The sequence below is a fragment of the Palaemon carinicauda genome, chromosome 20 (genome assembly GCF_036898095.1).
Source record: "Palaemon carinicauda isolate YSFRI2023 chromosome 20, ASM3689809v2, whole genome shotgun sequence".
NCBI lineage: Eukaryota > Metazoa > Arthropoda > Malacostraca > Decapoda > Palaemonidae > Palaemon > Palaemon carinicauda.
The window spans coordinates 101,033,460-101,057,186 of NC_090744.1; the positions used below are offsets into that span (position 1 = coordinate 101,033,460).

At 39.9% G+C, this 23,727-nt stretch overlaps 1 protein-coding gene across 6 annotated transcripts in view; it reads left to right on the plus strand.

Annotated features, from left to right (window-relative positions):
• LOC137614341 (striatin-3-like) overlaps window positions 1-23,727 on the plus strand; it is a 79,314-nt gene that overhangs the window by 11,433 nt on the left and 44,154 nt on the right. For 5 of the 6 annotated variants that reach the window (XM_068344111.1, XM_068344113.1, XM_068344116.1 and 2 more), the window contains exons 3-8: window positions 2,714-2,872; window positions 9,286-9,345; window positions 10,462-10,582; window positions 10,853-10,937; window positions 11,240-11,325; window positions 17,150-17,231. In XM_068344111.1, the coding sequence (XP_068200212.1) occupies window positions 2,714-2,872; window positions 9,286-9,345; window positions 10,462-10,582; window positions 10,853-10,937; window positions 11,240-11,325; window positions 17,150-17,231 (593 nt within the window). The remainder of the gene's footprint in view (window positions 1-2,713; window positions 2,873-9,285; window positions 9,346-10,461; window positions 10,583-10,852; window positions 10,938-11,239; window positions 11,326-17,149; window positions 17,232-23,727) is intronic. The other variant, XM_068344112.1, reaches the window with a different exon arrangement.

The window sequence follows — 23,727 nt, forward strand, 5'->3', positions numbered from 1 at the left end:
TATTGTCAGTTTTTCATTGATACTGCAGTTATGTAATGTACTGTACTGTATTCCCTTTTCCTAAAATCTATGACGGTGTATGCATTTTGCAATAATTTTATTTCTTCTCATTCTATATCATTACCCTATTTACCTTGTAAAAGGTTGCCCTTTCCTCCAACTCCAGCCCCTCTCGTATTGTGTCAGGCACAGCTACAGCATTAATGTCATTATAGATGTTTGACATCATGACATGTTTTTTACTGAGTCATCCAGTAGCTATTTTGTCTGAGTGTACATGTGAGTGTGTGTGTGTGTTATGACAGATCAAAGGTAATGTGAAGCATGTTCTTTTCCCTTCGTACTGTGCTCTTTAAAGTCAATATTAAAGCTTTGTTTTCTCTTGACATCACAACTGCAGGTAGAACATCCCATAAGCCTTGGATCTCCCCCACTCCTGCTCCTGCCTCTTCCCCTCTTGAAGCTGCTGAGCTATTTTGTATTCCCTTGGCATTTGGATCGTTTTAGTCGAGGGAGATAGGGAGATCGCTTTGGGATTTTATCTCTGGGGGGGTGTTTTATTAATCCTCTAAAGATCATATGTTCTTTGCATTGATAGGAGATAATACGGGAGAAACTTGAGATAATTTTATACATTATAAAGATTGTAGTTTTTCTTTTGATGAGTAAAGTACAATAATGCTTTGTAAATTAATTACTACAACTTAGCAATATAAGTCAATAATAGCTTATGTAGCATACGGTATGGTTAGTTTATAAAAAGCAGTAAATGTGAGGTAATGAGGGTTTTTTTTTGCAAGTCAGTATCATTAAAATTGAAGGTTAAAGGTCAGTATGGCTGCTTTACTTCGTTTTTTTCTGGTGTATCTTGTTGAAATGTATTGCAGTCTTGTAAAGAGATTACGGTTACTAGATAATGTCAGTTACTGTTGTAATATATAATGGTCAGATGGTCTAAATTTATTGGGAATTTATTGATTACCTCTGCTAAATTTATGGATTCTTAAAAGTACTTCTCACAATGATGTGAGTTATTGAATTTGCAGTAATTTTAAAAATCTAAGTTGTAAGTTGCGGCCTACTCTTGGATGTACAATATACTAAGGAAGAAAATGAGACTGAAATTGGAGTGTAGAAATTATTATTGTAAATGAATTCAGGTTCTGGGAAAGAAAAGAAGCAAATAGGAAGGATTTAATGAAAATTGTAAACATTCAACTAAAGAAGCGTTTGAATATTTTTGTTGTCCCCTGTACTCCTTTCAAGGGAAATAAATAGTTTGAATAGTTTTGATGTCCCCTGTACTCTTTTTTAAGGGAAATAGATAGCGTTTGAATAGTTTTGATGTCCCCTGTACTCTTTTTTAAGGGAAATAGATAGCGTTTGAATAGTTATGATGTCCCCTGTATTCTTTTTAAGGAATATAAATAGTGTTTGAATAGTTTTGACGTCCACTGTACTCCTTTTAAGGGAAATGAATAGCATTTGAATAGTTTTGTTGTCCCCTGTACTCTTTTTTTCAAGGGAAATGAATAGCATTTGAATAGTTTTGTTGTCCCCTGTACTCTTTTTAAGGGAAGTGAATGCAGTACAGTTTTGTAATGGTAATTGAAGGGATTTTTAATATTATTTATAATTGTAAGCTGGATAATTGAATGAATGAACAAGTTATCATTTATACAGTATATATTCTCTCTCTCTCTCCTCTCTCTCTCTCTCTCTCTCTCCTCTCTCTCTCTCTCTCTCTCTCTCTCTCTCTCTCTCTCTCTCTCTCTCTCTCTCTTTTTTAATATTATTTATAATTGTAAGCTGGATAATTGAATGAATGAACAAGTTATCATTTATACAGTATATATTTCTCTCTCTCTCTCTCTCTCTCCTCTCCTCTCTCTCTCTCTCTCTCTCTCTCTCTCTCTCTCTCTCTTTTTTAATATTATTTATAATTGTAAGCTGGATAATTGAATGAATGAACAAGTTATCATTTATACAGTATATATTTCTCTCTCTCTCTCTCTCTCTCTCTCTCCTCTCTCTCTCTCTCTCTCTCTCTCTCTCTCTTTTTAATATTATTTATAATTGTAAGCTGGATAATTGAATGAATGAACAAGTTATCATTTATACAGTATATATTCTCTCTCTCTCTCTCTCTCTCTCTCTCTCCTCTCTCTCTCTCTCTCTCTCTCTCCCTCTCTCTCTCTCTCTCTCTCTCTCTCTCTCTCTCTCTCTCTCTTTTTTTAATATTATTTATAATTGTAAGCTGGATGATTGAATGAATGAACAAGTTATCATTTATACAGTATATATTCTCTCTCTCTCTCTCTCTCTCTCTCTCTCTCTCTCTCCTCTCTCTCTCTCTCTCTCTCTCTCTTTTTTAATATTATTTATAATTGTAAGCTGGATAATTGAATGAATGAACAAGTTATCATTTATACAGTATATATTCTCTCTCTCTCTCTCTCTCTCTCTCTCTCTCTCTCTCTCTCTCTCTCTCTCTCTCTCTCTCTCTCTCTTTTTTAATATTATTTATAATTGTAAGCTGGATAATTGAATGAATGAACAAGTTATCATTTATACAGTATATATTCTCTCTCTCTCTCTCTCTCCTCTCTCTCTCTCTCTCTCTCCTCTCTCTCTCTCTCTCTCTCTCTCTCTCTCTCTCTCTCTTCTAATATTTACCTGTTGTTTAATCTTTATTGATGTGTTATCTTTTCAGAGCCAAGTATCATAAGTTGAAATATGGCACAGATTTGGTTCAAGGGGATATGAATCCCCCATCCGAAGACGGGGGTGAGGAAGTACGGGTAGACACAGATGCTATTCTCTCAACCAATACAAACGTGTCTTGGAAGCAGTCGAGACAGTTACTGAGACAGTAAGTTTCCTCTTTTCTTCCATATTTGTTCCCACACTAACAAACCTTCCGTTGTTTAAATAGGATATCTCTCTCGACAAAGCTGGAAGGCAGCCAATGGATTGAAAGAAAATGCGAGGTGGCAACCTTACCTTCCCACTGTTGTGGGTCGGTGCGGGTTGGCTGGGGGTACCCCATCCACCTATCTCTACTCACAGCTCACAGAGCTGCCTCACTTTTCTCTTTTGGCTGGTTGAAATTGGACGTGTCCGCTCTCCACCTCTTCCCAAAGCTTGCCATTAGACATATGCGCTTCCTTCCTCTTTTGAAGTGTGAGAGTGCTCCTTCTTTTGACGCTCCCATGCATACCTGTCCTGGTTTTGAAGGTCGCCCTTGCAGACCTTCACATCCTCCGTGAACACAGACCCCCATCTGCTGTGTCCTGACTGTGAGGGGGGGTTGCTGTGAGCAGTTTTTGCCCTGCGACAAGTGTCGGGAGTGGTCGGCCTCCCAGTGGGAGAAGTTCTGGTGGCGCAGGAAGTAGAAAGCTAAGAGAGATCTATCTCCCCCTGAGTCTGCCTTCACAGGGAAAAGAGCTCGGGTTTCTTATTCCCGCAGCCCTGGATCGCTTCCCAAAGCTCCTCCTCGGCCACCTTTCTCTGGGAGTTGGTGAAGGATCTTCACAGCTGTTTGGGAGCCATTTTCCCTTGCAGATGTGCTGCAGGCCTGGCCATCCTTGGGGGTTTCTGCTCCCCTTTGAGGGAAACTTCTGCAACTCCTTCAGTGGGCGCAAGGAGAAAACCTTCCCCTTTGGCAACATCATCTGTCCTGAATCTTTGTGAAGTCCACCTTTCACCCTCTCCTGGCCCTTCCACGTGCGGACGTGATCTCTCTCGTTCGCCCTTAGAGTTGCCTCTTGCTGACAATGTCCTATTTCCTACCTAGGGCGACATCGCCGCCTAACCCTAACATAAACCTAGTTTCTTCCACTAGAGATGGTTCAAGTTCGCATGTGCTGCCCCAGCAAGCTGACGAGGTTAAGCAGAAGGATCCTAGCGAGCACAGTGATCCTCCTATGACAAGCGCTCCACCTGCTCGCCTTTCACTTGGGTGTGTGACGACATCCCGTCCTGTAACAGGATCACCTTTATGAGCTTTACGCTCGCCTGAACCCCGTTTACAAGGTTCAAGAGATTGTTCACAATCTAAGTTCATCCCATGGACATACACATGATAACACTACGCGCGCATGCCATAAAGACTGTAGTTCTTCGCGGCCTAGTCGTAAGTCTTCTAGGACACACCCTTGATCTAGGGCGCACCACTCAAGATCAAGAGCTTCACGCTCGAGCGCAAGTTCCACTTAGCGCTCCTCTAGAGACACACGATCATGATCCTCACTATCATGATCAATATCACAGGCTTTGTGCTGACGATCACGATCCTCACTATCATGATCAATATCACAGGCTTTGTGCTGACGATCACGAGCTTCACGCTCAAAGTCTCACGCTAAGCACTCTCGATCAAGATGATCATGATTGCGAGGCAAGCATTCTGTATCGCAAGCTATCCGCTCACGATCGAAAGGCCGTGACTCTAGAGGCTTACAATCTAAACGTTCTAAACGCTCTAGATTGAGGAGACCCTCTTGTAGAGGACATCATAGATGCCTGCGCTCTCCATTAGCACATGGCGCTACATCTCCTGACCCTCATTCCAATCGACCTCGGACTGGACAAGGAAATGAGATAGACCAACCCTTAGAGAAGCCTCTGTCAAGACTACCTCCAGTGCCTTTCAAAGCCTGGAGTGTTTTTATGAAGCATTTGCCTATGCAACGCCCCTCTATCAGCTCTACTGCATCCAAACGCCTTGGCACCCAGCTAGCAGGCGCCTCTAGCTCTCTTAGAGCACAGTCTTCCACTCTATCTTAGCCACTTCCATTTTGTACTCCAAAGGAAGCATTGTATTACAAGATCCAGAACGATCCTCGTCCTACCCAGACTCTAGACCGTTCCACTGCAGAGACTAGTCTCCTTGAGAGCCTCCTTTTCTACCTCTGAGGTACTCAACATAGAGCGAGGTGCAAGATATGCCATACAGGCTGCTTCGTGGCTCGATCTATGGTTCGGGTCTCTGGGCCACATTGTTCGTTCTGCAGGTCTTTCCAAGGAGACGATCAGATGGTCCTTGGAATCTTTCCTTCTGTCCGGTACCCGGACCTTGGATTTCCTTTCGCACCACGTGGTCAACTTGTGAGCGAATGCAATTCTGAAGCGAAGGGATACAGTGATAGTAAGATTCCACAGGCAAATGCCGAAAGTGGAGGTGATGCCTCTTCGGAACTCGACCCTTAAGGGACCTTCCCTCTTCAATCCCGAAGAGGTGGAATGAGCAGGTGACAGGTGGAGAAACTCCTCCAAGGATTTTCTCCCCATAGAGACATGACTCAAGGTTATCAGTCTTGGCCTTATGGGAGGGCTCTAAGACCACCCAGAGATCAGTCCAGATCTTTTCCGTCCCTCAACATCAAAGACTAAGGTGTCTAAGGAGCCCTTTGAATCCAAGGACCGGAAAGGTGGGAAGTCCTTCAGAACAAGGAAAGGTGGCAGGGGGGGGCGGCCATCTCCCAGGGAGGGTAATCCTTTCATCAGACCACCAGTGGGAGGATGCCTGCAACACCTCTGGCAGAGGTGGCATCATCACGGGTCCAATCCCTGATCGATCGCAGTTGTCAGTTCAGGATATCTCGTCCCTTTCAATATCTCCTCCTCTTCTGACTCGTAATCCAATTCCTCTAAGCTCATGTGCGAAGTGATCAGCAAGGGAGCTGGCCTTCAGGGTCGAAGACCAGACCATGCTGCAGAAGAGCTCTCTCCTAGAGTTCTCGGATAGGTCTCCAGGCTTCTACAGCCGACCTTTTCTGTTGAAAAAAGGTGACTGGAGGATTGAGACCAGTCATAGATCTCTCCCCCCTGAACAAGTTTTTCCTTAAAACTCCATTCAGGAGGGAGATGGCAGACATGGGCATTCAAGTAGTATGACCAATGGCTTCATGTGCACATTGGATCTCCGGGACGCATACTTCCAGATCCCAATCCATTCTTCTTCAAGGAAGTATCTAATGTTCATAAACGAGGGAAGACGCTATTAATTCAAGGTTCTCTGTTTCGGTCTCAACAGCACCCCAGGTCTTCACCAGGGTGTTCAGCCTAATGTCAACATGGGCTCACAAGAACGGCATTCATCTCTTAAGATACCTAGACGACTGGCTAGTTCTGGCAGACTCGAAGATGACCCTTCTTCATCATCAAGACATGCTAGGATCTAGGGATAGTGATCAATCTCAATAAGTCAAAACTGCTTCTATCACAGAGAATAGTGTACCTCGGTATGTTAATAGACAATGTCACACAAAAAGCCTTTCCATCAGACGACAGAATACACAGGCTGAGAGAAGGGGCTCGTCCCTTCCTCAGATGAGAAGACATGCCAGCCTGACAGTGGTTGTGTCTCTTAGGCCATTTAACCTCCCTGATCCGTGTTATTCCCAACGGTCGCCTCAAGGTAAGTTCCGTCCAATGGCATCTCAAGTCCTTGTGGGACCAGCCACCCTAGTACCAATGGGCCAGGAACAACTAACGGCTCTGCAACGGTGGGTGGCAGAAGAGAAGCTCTGCAAGGGCCAAGATCTTCTCATCCCTCCTCTAGATTTGTTACTCTTCACAGACACATCAAAACAAGGATGGGTGGTCACTTGCTGCACCACACGATCTCAGGCCCTTGGTCCGAATCCTAAGGTACCAGCACATAAAGCTCTTAGAAATGAGAGCTTGCTCAACAAGACCAGAGAATCCAAAAGTCTAATGATGACCCTCAAGCTCCGTTATGGCATTATGCAGAGTGGTTCTCGGACCTTCTGTAACTGGTAGTAGATCACCCGAGAGAACTTCCTCCACGTCCAGATATACTCCAATAACCACACGCCAACATCTATCACAAGAACGTCCAGTCTCTTTTGGCTTCACGCCTGAAGACTATCCAGCGTCTCCTCTCACAGAGAGGCCTTTCGCTACAAGCTGTGAAAAGAATGTCCAAACATCTACGCAAGTCCTCCATGGTAGTGTACCAGGCCAAGTGGGTGTCATGGAAGGGGTATCTCTCCCCTCGATACCACTACAGTATTCCTGTAATAGCGAAGTTCCTTATTTACCTTCGAGAGGAAAAACTCCTTTTAGTTTCGGCGGTGAAAGGCTATCACTCGGCCTTAATCCTAGCCTTTAAATTGAATGGAGTAGATCTTTCCTCTTCATTGGAGCTTTCTTGACTTATAGGGAGTTATGAGATCATTTACCCCCAGTCAGAGATTAGACCTCCTTGGAACATGGTTTGCATCCTGAGGTCTCTTAAGGGTCCTCCTTACGAACCACTACGCCATGCAACTGACCGTAAATTCACTTTGAAGACGGTGTTCCTACTCGCCTTAGCGTCAGCAAAGAGAGTTAGTGAACAACATAGTCTCTCGTACGACATCGCCCATTCAAGGGGAAGGCGGGAAGTGACACTCTGCTTCGTCCCTAAGTTTATTGCTAAGACTCAAAATCCATCTGTCACGGATCCTAGATTCGGGGCCTTCCAGATAGCGAGTTTCCGTACTGTAACCAATGACCCAGATCAACTGTTAATTTACCCAGTAAGGGGGTTTGAGGTATTATCTTAAACGTTCTGCAATAACGACTCCAGCTTTCAGCTTTATTTGTAAGCTTGGGCAGAACGAAGAGAGGGGTCACTGAGAACATGATCTCTTCTGGGATTCGTAAAGTCATCGAGTTTGCTCTCCAATAAGACCCTCCTCCAATTCAGCAACCTAGAGCTAATGATGTCAGGGGCATCAGCACATCCCTGGTCTTGAGTAGTTTCTCAAGTGTTACAAGTGGGTGTGTGGAAGCGGCAAACAACCTTCACCGCCCACTATCTCAAAGACGTTACCCACAGAAGGCTCGATACTTTTACTATCAGCTCTTTGGTGGCTGCACAATAAAGGGTTTGATACCTCAAGTTCCTTGGTGGACAAACAGCAGATGGTTGAGGGCATTGTTTACCCAGGCTAAGTCTGGAGTGAATGAGAGTGTCTGGCTCTCCTCTCTTCATTTTCCCTTCTCTTAGGGTACAGCTCCTTGGGTCCACTGCAGACTGGCTTCAAACCTCTGCAGGTAAGAATTACTTCCCTTGTGTATTTGAGTATACATAATAACTAATTATACTGTTCACTTCCCCACTGTTTTCTTGTGATGGATCATTGGGAACGCTCAACTTACCCAGATGTTCAGATGCTATTTTCTACAAACTCCTTTTTCTTTTGCGTAGGCCGCAATAACTCACACATTGTGGTTTATTAGCGAGGTGTTAAGGTGGACCTTAAGATACAATCCAACATTGTTCTAGTGCAACCCGTTTCAATGGCTAGCCAAAAGCCGGATGTCCACCCACCTAAGAGTGAGTCGTCCCATGTAAACAACGGAAGGTTTGTTAGTGTGGGAACAAGTAACAAATTTGGAAATAATTTGTATTTTTCCCTAACTAATACAAACCTTTAGTAAATTACAACAATTGTCCCACCATCACCTGTCCCCCTGAAGTCCTGCCTGCAATAAAAAAGTGAGGCAGTTCTGTGAGCTGTGAGTAGAGATAAGTGGGGGTTAACCCTCAGCACACCCTAGTGACCCACAACAGTGGGAAGGTAGGGTTGCCACCAAACATTTTCTTTTTCTATTGGCTGCTTTCCAGCTTTGCCAAAAGAGATATCCTATGTAAACAACTACAGCTTTATATTAGTTAAGGAAAAATACAGATTTTTTCCAAATTTGTCATATTTTTACACTTACAATAAATATTGAAATTTTAAGTGTTTATTGAGCCTGATTTTTCATTTTGATCTCTCAAGTCTTAAATTTACATGATCCTTAGATATTTGAGTAAAAGTTTGTCAGTTGAGCATTGTGGGATTAGTAAGTTTTTTTTTCTTGATCTGTGTCCTATGACCCTGAAGGTTTGCCTTGATTATAAATCTGGAACATTTTCCTTATAACATTTTTTTAGTTTCCCTCTTAATTTCTTAACTATCAAATTGAAGTTTGCCAAACCGAAGGTTATTTTTTATTTAAGTATCAATTACTTTTGTTATTTATCCCTTTTAATTCCAAATTTGAATTTTTATTTTTTCCTGGCCTTTAGCCTAATGTCAATATAATTTAGTATTTTTCTTTATATTTTCCATTTTTTGTAATCTTTTCTTTGTGGCCTCTTAATACAAACAAGAATAAACTCATGGAATATTTGTCTTCCATTCATGGGGAATTCCTGTTCAATATTGTTAATATGTTTGTTGTACTCCTGATTACTTTTTATTAAATGAAATTATTTTTTTTCAGGTATCTACAAGAAATTGGTTACACGGATACAATTATAGATTTAAGAAGTAATAGAGTAAGGTAAGTTATTTCCTATTTTTTCATTCTGTACTCGCAAACGTGTGGAAAACCTTGAAAGATTGTATGAAATGAAAGTAAAAAATTTTAATAGGCAAAATTAAGATATGGACTGTGTTCAATGATTAAAATTGGGAGTTGTTCTCATATGAAACAAACCCGTGTCCATTGATAGGAATATCTTATCAGTGTAACTGGAGTATGGTTGTTGAAAGTTCTTTATAAGGTGTCAGTAGTTAACAGCGGGGGCGTGAGGAAGCCCTGTGCCCCTGCCAGCACACACCGTTTCAATTTTAGCCGCAGAGATGTACAACACCCTGGTTTATGGTTATGGAAAATGCAAATTGCTTGAAAAGTTTTTGATTTTTTATGTTCTATTTCAAAGTTGTGTGGATTAAATTTTCCTTGGTTTCGTTGTCTTTTATTAGATGGGGTATAAATTTTGCATTTTTTTCTCTGTAATATTTGGAATGTAATTTCTGCATTTGTTTTTCTGCTAAACCTTATTTTAATGATGATGATCTTATCACTAATTTTATTAAGATTTGTTTATGCAATTAACCTGTTTTCATGCTGTTATTCAAGGCATTTACCTTATTAAATGCAGCTTGACAAAGCTAAAAGGGTGATAGAGTACTGCAAGTTGAAAATGCGTGTTGGTAGGGGTTGGTTTACATTAATACTCCTGGAATGGGTCTCAGAACTTTGGTCAATTCCTCGATTCCTTTACTGGCAAGAAGGAGAAGGTTTTGGGACATCAGATACAGAATGGAGACTCGAAATCTTGAAGGAATTGGACTGAAGGGCCGGGACCCCAAGATTCTGAGTCTAGCCAACAACTCAGGAGCGAACCTGAATGATGTGTGCCCAAAGGAGAATATTAAGAGAGATGTCAGTAAGGTAGACAGCTACCTACTTGAATGGATGAGAAAGAATGGGCATAAAAAAATTTGCTCAAGACATTGCTAGCACTATCTCACCAGGGAAGAAAAATGTTAGATTTTATTACATCTTACCAGAGTAGAAAAGTTTAGTAAATAAGATAATTATTTTCACAGTTAATTCATCCCTGCTTAGTTCTTGGTTTTGAAGTCGGTTATTTTAATTTTTTCTTGACAGGTCATTATTAGGCATTTCTGGAGGAGAAAATGAAGAAAACCATAACAACACGCCGGCCATGAATGGGTCCGATACGACGAAGCGACAGCCTGATCCTAACCGATGTTATGTTCAGAAAAAAGTGAGTGAATAATATGAATATTTTCTATAAGTATTTGAGAGAGAGAGAGAGAGAGAGAGAGTGAGAGTGTGAGTGTGAGTGTGTGTGTGTGTGTAATGGAAAATATTTAGATTAGAAAGAAATGTTAAAAGTCTTTTTCATACTGTATTTGTGAAGTAACTTTGATTACTGTAAAGAATTTTAAAATCTGCTTGTGAGTTGACATCTTGACTGAGACATAACTGGAAAATTAAAATTGAATATTTTCATTCACTTTCTATTTTTATGTAGGGACAGCCACCATCTACTTTAGAGGCACAGATTAGAGATGCGGAGAAAGCGGTTATGGACAATTTTGACTTTTTACAGCAAGAAGGTAGGTATTTTTTTCTTCGCTTTAGTTGAAGATTGTCAATGAGTTTAATTTTTTTTGTTTGGTTATGGTTATGGTACAGTAGAGTAATTAATGTTCCTAAACTTACTAAAATTGGGCTTTAATATGATTACCTTGTTAATTCCTGTTGGTCGTGTCGATCCCAAGATTGTGTTAATTTTTACATTGTTCTGTCTTGCATTTTTACGTTTCTTGGTTTTTTACATAAAAAAATGTCTGATTTTTATTCCACTTGATACTGAAGTAATGTTCGCTTGCCATAATTAATTTTTCCTGTTTTACAGGTATGGAGATGGATGATGACGACGATGTAGATGAGCCAGACGAAGATGACGATGTACATAGAATAAAGAGTAATGTAGCAAAGGTGGTAAGCAATCTGTGAACAGTTATTTGGGAGAGTGTTGTAGATTTGATGTACACCATTAATATTTTTTTTTTTTTAATGTCATTTTACTACAATGCAGAGGTTTGAAAATTTTCTTTAGTGGCTGTTTATTGGGAGCAGGAGTGTATATATTCTATAAGATCTTGCCTGTAATTGGTGGTCGCAGGTGCTCTTGATTACTCTCTTGTTTTGTTTCACTAGTGTTTCGCAGCTTCTCTTCCCTGAAGCCATTTTCCTTATTTCCTTGTATATTTAATGCTTATTATGGTATGAAATGAGAGTATGGGTGTTTCTTTATAACAGTCTTCAGAGATGTTCACTAGTCGATGCTAGCTCTATTAGTTATCTGAAATGTTGATTTCTTAGTTATATACAGTATATCTTTCAAGTTCATTATCATATGAAGTAGAATTTTCTATCTGTTGAGGTTGCAGAGGCTAGTTGCGTGTTTCCCAAGTCAGTTGTCTTATCTTTTTCTATCTTGTTTTACCCTGTCACCTCTCAGGAACAGGGAAGAATTCATTAATGTGGTTATAGAATTCCAAGTTAAAACATTACTCCTCTTACTCTTCCCAACACCTCGTTTTAAGATTTCTTTTTGAATTGTGAATCTTTTGAAAGATAGGGCTAGTTAGTGAAAATTTGCATGTTTACTAGGTTTTTTACCTTTTTGTGGTTCATGTCTGCATTATAGTCTCATGATATTACTTAAATTTTTGTTTCTTGCCCTTTAAATCTTAATTATATAATAAAGACATTCGGCTTTTAGTGATGCTTTCAAGGTTTATAAAATATATTTGAAGTCAAGAAAGCTAATACAGTAAAGATTATGTGCATTACTGTTTACCTAATATGTAGTACAGCACAGTAACCTCTTTTAGAACTTTAGATAAGTTAAATTAAATTAGATGATAATAAGGTTGCTTTGGTGTGTGAGGTGTTTGTTAACCTAACCAACTCAAAATATAATAGACCTTTGTTCCTACATTGATACAAACCCTCGTCCTTTATTAAGAGTATGATTTCAGCGAAGCTGGAAACTTCTTTTAAAATTTTATAACTAGGCGTTTGTAGTTACAGGCCGGTGGCTGGGAAGCCCCGTCCCCCCTGCCGTCTCATTGAGTAGCATATTTGACTTAAGCAAGTGATGTGTACGTACATACTCTTGGTGATAGTGAACTTGGCTGATAATTTTTCTATTCATTTTCATTGTGGCTCTCATCGTAGGGGTTGAGTGTAGCAAGAGAAGGAAAAAGAAGCCTAAGCAAGATATTTCTCCTCCAAGATCTTCCATGAAGTTGAATGGTTCTGGTAAACCCCTCTCTCCTTCCTCTCGTACTCAAGCTTCTGAACCCTCTCCTTCAAATCTCCCTAAGTTTAATGACAGAGAAGAACTGTAATCTCCTGCTAGTTCGGAGTGAGCCTGACATAACAACTTGGTGAGAGACAACACCCTAAAGACATTGTGTTCATCCTTAGGGTTGGAGGGCATCTCATCAGAGGAAAAGTTTGTTAGCTTTGGGTACCACTAAATCTAAAGCCATCTCCTGCAGCCCCAGCAGAGGAGAAGACCAATGTCATCCCCTCAGGTCTCCCCGAGACCTTGGAAGGTACTGTTGATGACATTCTAACCTTCCGCAGTTCTCTCGCCAGAAGGTGAATGAGCACTCTTGTCGGCTAAGAGTTGGAAATGCCTTCGGCCTCCCTCTCCACTGAGTCCGATGTCTTCAACCTCATCATCTATGAAGACAAAAAATTCATACCTCAATGAGGCAAAGAGGAGCTAGAACCCGCTGTATTTCCTAAGAAGATTGCCTCCGCAGCGAAAGTTTTCTCACTCCCTTCTTCAAAGATTGTCCTAATCTAAATCATCACGTTCTAGGACAAGAGATTCAGTACGCACGCATGCCATTGCTGTCGAGCTGTCTTTTTTTAGTGCACATTCTTTTGATTAAGTCATCGCAGGTCAGTGACATCCCTGTCTCTTTATGGTTGGAGGTTATTCAGCATCTCCTCCAAAAGAGGGGCTTTTCACAAGGAACTCTGTTTGGACTCTCCCCCTTGACAAACAAATGGTATATTTTCTCATCTTACATAGAGAGAAACTAGTTTCATTGGTGGAAGTCTATCCTCAACTTCGAGCTAAGTCGTTAGGCCATACGGCCTTGACCTCTCTTCACAGTTGGAACTCTCACTACTGATGACTTGAGGAGTTTTGAGCAATCCTCCCCTCTGAGAGACCTAAGACCACCAATTTGAGACAACAAAATCCCTAGCTCTTTGAAAAATAAAGCTCACATGAACCTCCGAGAAGGGCCTCTTGACATGGATCTTGCACTAAAAAGCATTTTATTATTAGCCTTGGCCTTGACTAAATGGTGTAGTGAAATCCACAGGTTGTCTTAAATTTTTATCTAATACTGAGGGTTGGAGGAAAGTCTCCATTTCCTTCGTGCCTGAATTCATAGAGAAGACTCAAATCCCTGCCAATCACAACCATAGATTTTGAGCCCTTTTCTATATCTTCATTCCGGGAAGCAACTGAGGATTCGAATGAATTGCTGCTTTGTCATGTAAGAGCGCTAATATGCTATCTGAAGTGCATAAAGCATTTTAGACCACAGTTCCAAAACCTGTTTATCTGTACAGGTAGGTGTAATAGGAAACTCTCAAAGAATACCAGCTCCTTCTGGCTTCAAAACACATCCAGAGCCTAGAATCATTGAGCAGTTAGTGACACGGCTTGTGCTCAAGAAGTGAGGGAGCTACTCTTAGCCTTCAAAAGGACCCTATCAGTATGGCAAGTTTTGGAGGGACAAGTCCAGAAGTGCCAGACGATCTTCACAGCCCATTACTAAAGGGATTGTGCCCACAAGTCTATCAACATGTTCTCTTTGGGACCTGTGTTAGCTGTTCAACAAGTAGTGTGGTATTTTTAGCTTCTCACAGGACAAGAAACATCATGTCTATAGTAACGTTTGCAGTATCAGTGTAAGTTGAGAGAGAGAATATCTGGCAATTTTACACTTCAGTGGCGAATGAAGTCCAGTTGGGTTCAACACAGATTCACTGGACTCGCTGGTCCCCATGGGACCCGAGCAGATGACGGACCTGAAATGTTGGGTGACAGATGAGAACCTTTGCTGAGAAGTTGACCTCTCTCATCCACTGGAATTGATGCTCTTTTCAGATGTATCAAAAGAAGGGTAGGGCCCCCATCTGCTGCACCACACGACCTCCGGGCACTAGTCCGAGTCCAAAAGATCCTAGCACAGAAACTGTCTGGAGGTGAGGGCAACCTTTTTAGCCCTGCAACAGTTTCATCAGTTCCTGACGGGTCACTCTGTGGTGTTGATGAGCGGTAGTGGCTTACATAAACAAGCAAGACGGTATCTTTTCTCAGCACCTTTGCCATCTTGCAGTGGAGATGCTAAGATGGGCAGAAGACAACTTGGTGTCTTATCAGCTCACTTCATTCCAGGCAAGAGGAATATGCTTGCAGACAACATAAGCAGAGTGACTCAGATAGTGGGTGCCAAATGGTCTTTGAATCATGTAGTAGCCAACAAAGTCCTGACTGTGGGATTCCTCAATATTGGACATGTTTGCAATGTCGCTGAACAATAAGCTCCCGCTGTATTGTTCCCATTTATTGGATCCCCGGGCTCTTTGGCAAGTTGCATTCCAACAACGGTGTGACATCGATGTTTACACCTTTCTCCTGTTTTGCCTGGTGAGAAAGGTGCTCAATAAGGCAAGATCGTCCACCAACTTGGCAATGACCTTCAACTCTGCCATGGCATCATGCAGAATGGTTCCTGGGATTTCTTCAGCTTCTGACAGAAGTCCCGAAAGAACTCCCTGCATGGCACGATCTACTCAGACAACCACTTGTGAACATCTATCACAAAGCTGTAGAGTCCTTATGTTTTCAGGCCTGGAGGTTATCCAGCATCTCCTCACGCAGAGATGATTTTTGCAACGCATGAAGATGATGCCCGGATACCTCTGGGAATCTTCAGTTGCCGTGTACCAGGCTAAGTGGACAGTCTTCTGTGGTTGGTGTCCGGAAGGGGTATCTTTTCTAATGATGCCACTATTCCCGCAGTAGCAGATTTCCTTGTGTATCTTTGGAAGGAAAAGCTCCTCTTGGTCTTGGTGGTCAAAGGTTATCGCTCAGCCTTGAGCCTCGCCTTAGGATTGAAAGGAGTTACACTATTTCTGCATCGTTGAAATTGTCTCTCCTCGTGCAGAGTTTAGAGCTTACTTGTCCTCAGTTGGAAGTTAGACCACCTAATTGGAATGTTGTTCGTTTTCTGTGATCTCTGAAAGGGGTGCCTTACAAACCATTACATCAGGCATCAGCTCTTCACCTGAGCTTAGACTTTTCCTTCTCAATTTGGCCCCGGCCAAGAGAGTAAGTGAACTTCAAGATCATTCTTATGACATCTCCCATTCAGTGGAATGGGGAGAGGTAATACTTGGTTTATTCCCTGAGTTTATTGCCAAAACTTAAAATCCGGGAGTAGCAGATCCTAGATTTGGGTCCTTACAGATTGAGTGTCTGTAATTTAACTGATGATCCGGATCAGTTGCTACTTTGCCCAGTGAAGGCCTTGATGTGCTATATCAAAAGAACTACAGGAGCTTGCCCTCGAATGTCAGCAGTTTTCGTCAGCACGGGAAAGGTCAAGAGAAGGATCACCAAGAACACGATCTCACCGTAGATTCGTAAGGTCATAGACTGGGCCTTGAATCCTGATCTTTCTCAGCAGATGAGGAGACCTAGAGCTCACGATTTTAGGGGCATTGGTAAGTCGCTGGCATTTGAGAAGAACTACTCTGTGGCGCAGGTCCTTAGAGAAAGTCTGTGGAAGCGTTAGACAATCATTATGGTTGATTCAAAGAATCCTACGATTTCTGAGAATTCTTACTTAGAGGAGTCACATTGCAAGTATCACACAATCACACGGATAGGTCAGGCCGCTAAAGCGTGCTGTTACATTGAGTTTTAGCGACGTGTGAGGGTTTTCCCCTTTATGCGTGCGTAGCACGGTTGGAAACCCCCAAGTAAAAAACCATCCAGTTGGTTAGTATTTCCATCTACCTTAGGGTTAAGTCTTCCTAATAAAGAGCGAAAGGGTTTCTATTTAGTGACGGAACAAAAGGCAAATTTAAAGTATTGTCTAATTTTCCTAACGGTACAGACCTTTATACAAATTTGCTCCGCCATCATCAAGGTCTGCCTGCAATCAAAAGTGACGAGACAGCATTGGTGTATGTGTGTGTGTGAGAGAGAGAGCAAGGTAACCAGTTCCCCCCCCCCCCACTAACTATCGGTGGGGTAGTTACATCTTCCTTAAAGATTTATTGCTTGTCTTCCAGCTTCGCCAAAAGTATATTCCTTAATAAAGAGCTCCAGGCTTGTTTTAGGAAAGATAAAGATTATTTAAATTTGATATATTTCTGAGCATTAGATACAGATATTGTTAATCATCCTTTGGCTAATTCAAATTTGGCCTAAATGTTCCCCTCAAAAATAAATCATATCACCCTTGTGTGTTCAAGGCTAGAATTAAGCAAATAAGAATTCACTTTTCATGTCTGTCAGTAATGTTATGAATCAAGAAATCAGTAAATTTATGAATAAAGTTTAGGTAAATTAAAATCAGTAAAGTTATGGATAAAGTTTAGGTAAATTTAAAATCATTAATGTTATGAATCAAGTTTAGGTAAATTAAAAATTAAGTAGCGACGTTGGACCTGTTTTATTTCTGGTTAACTTACACCACTCAACCCATTACAGACTTTAGATGTGGATGATGTCGACGGAGAAACAGAGCTTGATCACGAGTTTCGCTTCCTTCCTGAAATGGAGGATCCCTCTCGTAAGTATCAAGCTTCTTAAACTTTATACCCAGTGATGCTGTGAAGTTGTCCTTTTGCAGTAAGTTTTAAACTGATGTGTGCATATAGGTTTATTATTGTGAGGCTTACAAAGCAGGTTTATGATACATCTTGGATGCATTCCTTCCTGTTATGGCTTGTTGATAAAAAAGTGGATTGTTCCTCTATCATTGGATTGTCAGGATGGGGTGAAATCCGAGCTGTCCGTTGGAAACTCTTTGGGAGATTTGAGAATTGAAGAAAAGGCAAATCCCGTTTGTTACCGTAGTTTGAGTTTTAAACTTTTTGAGTTCTTAATCTTATGATTATTGTTTCCAAGTGTCCTCAGAAATTTATTTTATGCAATATTTTCAAGTTTGTTTTCATGAAATAATCTGTGCTTGACAGTATGTAACCTTCACACATTTTCTTATTTTATATTTAAACCAGTGAATATCACATGTACATAAGTAACTGATCCATTACTGCTTTAGTTCCAGTAATGTTTGTGTAGTTTTGAATTTCAAGATCAGTTCATGATAGGTTTTTTTAAAAACTCGCTGCCACATTCAAGGTTACTTTACCGTATGTTTTGTGCATCAGTTGTAGTGTGTTTTTAGTGTAGTTATTATTGCTTCTTAGTATTTAAAAAGATTGTTGTCATCATGGGGAGTTTGCTGGTAGTTTTTTTATTACCTGGTTAAGATAATTTTGTCAATCTAGTTTTGTATCTTTTGAAATATATAAGTTTCCTGTTTAAATTAAACTGCAAACTGTTTTTTTATTTAGTTATTCTTGGAACTGCCATAACCCTAGTATGTGCAATTATGGAATTCTTCAGTATTATAGGCCTCCAATTGCAAAAATGGAATACTTGGTACAGTATTGGCTAGTTAAACATTTCACTAAGCATATGGGTCAATAAAAGAAGTTTATGCAGATGTCCTTCATAGAAGACTAATTTTAGTAGTTTATATCTCACAAAAAGATATATGGCATAATTATTTTTTTGTGAAAGACCTAGAATCTGATTAATAAATTTGATGAATAACAGAAGGTCCTGTAAAGAATGAGACAATAGAAGAGGTTAGGCACAACGTTTAGGTAATTGTTGAGGTTGTGTGATTGTCAGGAGTACTGTATGATTATGTTGAAAAGGGAAGGTGATGTGCAGAGAGGATTTGATAGTCCTTTTTAACATAATAAACAAAGATGAAGTTGTGGTGCTATAGGAGGTATAGTGTTAGAGTACACCTTGAAAGAGAGAGAAGTGACCATGGAAAAGGTTAGGGGACTAAATGTCAAACTTCATGCCAGGCAAAGCTACTACATTGTCTTTGTAATGAGGCTAATGCAGAGATATGATGCTAAAACCCAAGTAGTTACATTATACATATATGGATCTTGGAAAGCTATTCCCCAGATTACCTAAATAAGCAAAATACTTACAAAATATTGGTTGCTGTTGATCCTAATAGAGACATGGCTTAATATAGTATCCAGTGCAAATTAGTCAAATGAAGGTGAACCCCTTTGGAAACTTTTAACGTGTGAATTTTGGTACGTATGCAACGCTTGATTCCTTCAAGGTAAATGGTGCTGAATAACCACCTAGATCCCCATTGCAGAGCTATAGGGCCCATGCTATAATTTCTGTCTTGCCCAGATCTTTTATTGAAAAAAAAAAGAAGAAATATCTGAACTACATGCAGCTAATTTGCAATTCTAGAAGTTAACCTTGACCTACATTTCACTCTTAGAAAGCTCATCTGGTCCATCTTTCTTTAGTTGCGGCAATAATTTTTTTACAGTCATACCTCATTAGGTTTGCAATTTGTTGCAAGAATTAATTCTTATCAAAATCACCTAGACACCTTCTAAACCCTTACAAGCCACCCTGTATTGCTGTTGATGCATAAAGTTTTTCAAGAGTTACTTTTTCACTTTCCAGCAAAACTACACAGTTTGATTTAGGAAAATGTATTTTTGAAAAAACTCATAAATTACCAACTTAATTCTTCTACAAAAAGTAAAAAGTTACTCGGCATAAGGTATGTCAGTAAGGAGAAAGTGTTTTAAAGTTTTTTGGAGGAGGGAAAAGTCTAATTGGAAAGGGATCTCTGGTAGTGGTATCACTCGCCCCAGTTTTAATACCGACACCCTTTAGGGGTGAGCGAGCTGGATATATTCCTAGAATTCCTTGCAACTTCTTTCTCTGGTATATTTAGCAGTATTTATACCTTTGAAATGTTGCTTTAAGGAGCATTTCACTGGGCGACACTGGTTCCTCGCCCAGAAATAGATTTTTCCTTTGGCAAAATCCCTTTTTAATGCATTTGCCTTTTTTTTTAAGATATTGTCCCCAGGTTTGGTATTCTGGTAAATTGTTGGGTAAAAGTTTGAATTCTCTTAAATTTGTTAATCTGGATTCTAATATTAATCTCACGCTCTTTGATTATCTCATTGAATAAGGTTTGTTTTCTTGTTCAGATCATCCTTTGCAGTTAGATACTGTATAAGCGAACTATATCGTCCTCTTCATAGGATGGGGCGTACAGTCAGTCCTTACAGGCTTGCCTTTAGTTTCATACAATTTAGTACCAGAGTTTTTTTTTTTAGAAGTTCTGTTCCAGCAGTGATCAAATTTTGGAATATCCTTTTTATATATAGTTGAATCTTTGGAACTTCAAAAAATTTTAACTATATGCAAGTAATTGTTTATTGAGTAGGCAGACAAGATTTAATCAAAGTCGCTTGTTTATCATGCCTATTTTTCATTTATATTTCTCAAAATGTTTATATCTTTATCAGTATTAATCATCATCAAATGTTCATGCATCTATTTTTCTTTTTATGGGTTTTGACATGAGTGTCCTGTTTTTATCTCTCTCTCCTGTGGTATGTCATTTTGAATTCTGATCAGGTCCTAAGCCTTCATCTGTCCTCTTTTTCCATTATTACTGGGGCCTTTAATAGATCACTGTCCTGAATCCTGATCATCCTCTTCTCATCATGCGTTCAAGTAATCTTCATCTCATGTTCTCACTTTTCATTTGTGTGATCATATTGTAATATACTCCACTCATTTATCTTAACATTTGAAGGTCAGAACATTTTCAGAATTCTTGATTTTCCTTGTCCATGCTTGTGATTCTGCTGCATAGAATAGTGCAGAACTATTTACCCATCATAATTCTTTGTGCTTTTTTCAATGTGTGTAGTGGTAAGATGTCCTTAGCCTTCCACTTCTCTTCTAGTTATTCCATACTGGTTTGTTTTCCATGCCCTGTGGCACATGGTATTCTGCTTTTCCAATGGTGATGATAAGATTAACTAATGATGTAAATTTAACGCCTCCCCAAATCCCAAGTGTAGGGTTTTGTTTTACCGGTATCCTCGGTCTTCTGAAGTTATTTCTCTTATTTACCCTTATTTTGTTTTTGTATATATTTCTGTCTCTTGAATACCCCCTGCCTAGTAAAATGTTTGTACATTTGCAGTACTATTTCCTTAATGTTTCGTTGTGTATACTATTGCTATATACTTTTGCGTACAATGGCCATTACAGTAATCCTTCGCAATATCGCAGTTCCCCTATCGCTCCTTTGATACTTATGTATAAAATATATTATGGGAAAGTCTGTATTAAGGATCCCTGATTATATCGCAGTTTAATATTTTCAATATTTTAATAATTCTTTTATAATAAGGTATCTTTGGGGCTTTAAAACTAATCAAGTAAATTACCGGTATACCACAAATACTCTTGTAACACTTGGGATTTCACATATTGTGTGAGCTCCAAATTTTCACCCATGAAGATTATTTTATCATTTAGCTTGGGCATCATGCAAGTTCCGTTTTTTGATGCTAAATAATAAACTAATCTTGTATTCTCCCTCTTTATCCCACATTCTTGTTTAATAAGTATAAAAAGCAAAAGAGAATGAGTGATACAAGTATTTTTAGTACTATTGCATACGGCTATAAACAACCGAGTGAAAAACAGCCGTAATGTTATGAATAACCAATTTAGAAAATAACAGTTGTTTTGCGTCCATTTCTGCCATTATGCTACTACCGTAGTTTTGACAAATGCTGCTCAGTAGAATATGGCTGTTATATCACTGTACATATAATTTTTTTCAGTTTATGAGAAGGTAAACAACGGTGCACAAAAACTGCCTAAAGAATTCGAAAAGAAAATCAGATTTCTGCAGCTTTGTAATCAAGCATCGTAAAGTTAATGACTAAAGTTCGAGCATCGATAATGGATGAAATACCTCTAAAATTCAAAATGCCCTTGAAATCAACAGTAAATGCAATGGAAATATATTTTTGCTAGAAACTGTGGTAAAAGAAAAATGATGCTTTGACAAATTCATTTTTTTTTAGCAAGAAAAAAGATATATTTCGATAGTTTTCCTTTACCAGCTGATTTGAAAAACATATACAGTAGTCTCGAAGAGCTTACAAATGTAAACACTGGGAAAGACATTTGTAAAGAAAATCATTTTTCAATATTAATCTTACCCGATGATCATGTAGCTGTCAACTCTGTTGCCCGACAGAAATCTACGGTCGGGATACGCCAGCGATCGCTAAACAGGTGGGGGTGTACACAACAGCGCCATCTGTGAGCAGGTACTCAAGTACTTCTTGTCAACAAGAACTCAATTTTTCCTCTGTCGTGCCACCGGCTAGACCTACTTGGATACGCTGTTGATTCTGGAGTTATTGTTCACGATTTGGTGATGTATTTGCTCTAGAGTTTAGCCTTCGCTATTCAGGAAGCTTTATCATTAGCTTAGCAAGCTTTTGGAATTAATTTGATTTAATTATGGTGACGAAGAGAGTATGGACTCTCTTTCACTTTTAATGGCCGACCCTTCCCTTAGACGGAAGTGTTGGTGCCGAAGAGAGTATAGACTCTCTCTCACTTTTTATACCCACCCTTCCCTTAGACGGAAGTGTGTTTAGGTTTTTGGTAATTTTGCTTAACAAAGTTATAGATTTATTTTATATCTCTCCGCCATTTATAGGCCTCTTCGATTAACTTCCATTTATTATAAACTTATAAAAATTAATTTTTATGTTTGTTTATATGCGACCTTTCCTAATAGTAGGCGGTCCTTACTTGGAACCGAAGTTAATTAACATTGAGCCCGTCATATCGTTTTTCCTGTTAAGAATTTATGCTATTTTAATTTTAATGTTTTTGAAAGAATTTCTTTGATAGTCTCGTACTGTTTTCAAAGTTGAACTAACGTTTTGTTTAGTCTCCGCAGTTGTTGACGTTCAGAACGTTCAACTTGCGCTCTATCGTTACGATAGAGAGAGAGTATTTCACGGTTTCACGTTGCAGTAAGAGTAAACCAATTCTAGCGTTTCGTTCATTCTTTCTTAGCTTAAATGGTTTTAATTCTAATAAAGGAACTTTTTATTTGGGAAACCTTTCAGTTTTTTTCCTTTAACAAATAATATGTTTTAACGATATATATAATTGGGCTCATCTCTCAGGTTCTAAGTCAAGAGAGAGAGAGAGAGAGATAGAGACGGAGGGAGAGAGAGGAGGATAAACGTTTCGTTCAAGCGGGTAACGTTGTTCTCGTTTTTTGCTCTTCTCCCTAGTCGCTATAGGGGAAGAAGGTAAAACGTTTCTAGAGTTTTATTCTTGTTCCCAGGCTTTATGCGGTGAGAGATTTTAAACGTAGTTTATTTGATCTAGTGTTTAGTCTCTTTTCCAGCCACTGAATTCTTTCTCTTTCATTATGTTTTTCTGTTACATTGTAATACTGTTTTCGCAATTACTACCTTTTAATGAAGGATAGGATTGCGTGTTTCAGGTACAAACCACTTAAAGTTTCGAGTTCAGTGAAATAAGTGCAAACAGAAAATCAAAAGTGATAAAGTGATATGCGCAAAGTGTTACAGTGTTGCGTTCGAGGGTTCGTCTGTTCGTGCCAGTTGTTCACCTAGTCCGATACCTCTTACAAGCTCCCAAGCCCAGGGGAGAAGTAATGTCGAAGGACTTATGGGTTCCACAGGCCTTGATCAACGAACAGACGTTTCCCTCCGTGGTTTCGGGTGTATCTACACACGTTGCCGACGTGATCACCCCACCCACACAAAGACGAGAGAGCCCATTTATTCCTCGTCTGCGGAAGAGGTTTCTCGCAGAAACCATGGACCAAATCTTGCAGCTTTTAAGTGCAAGTCGGTCCCTTCCGCGCAAGTCCAACGGCCTAGGTGTAGCCACTGGGTCAGTTCGGACTTGCTGCAGTACGACAACTGCACACCTCCCAAGAGAGGCAAGGTGGTACCGCAACAGGCAGTAACTCCGTCTGTTGCCGCACCAGCGGTTTTAGACCCTCAGTCACAACGGACAGTAGCTCCGTTTGTTGTTGTCTTTCATAGACCCTAGTGGTCCATGCTGCAGACTATACAGTCTCAGCTTGCTCCTTCATGCAGGAGTCTCATGCTGGAAGGTTGACAATG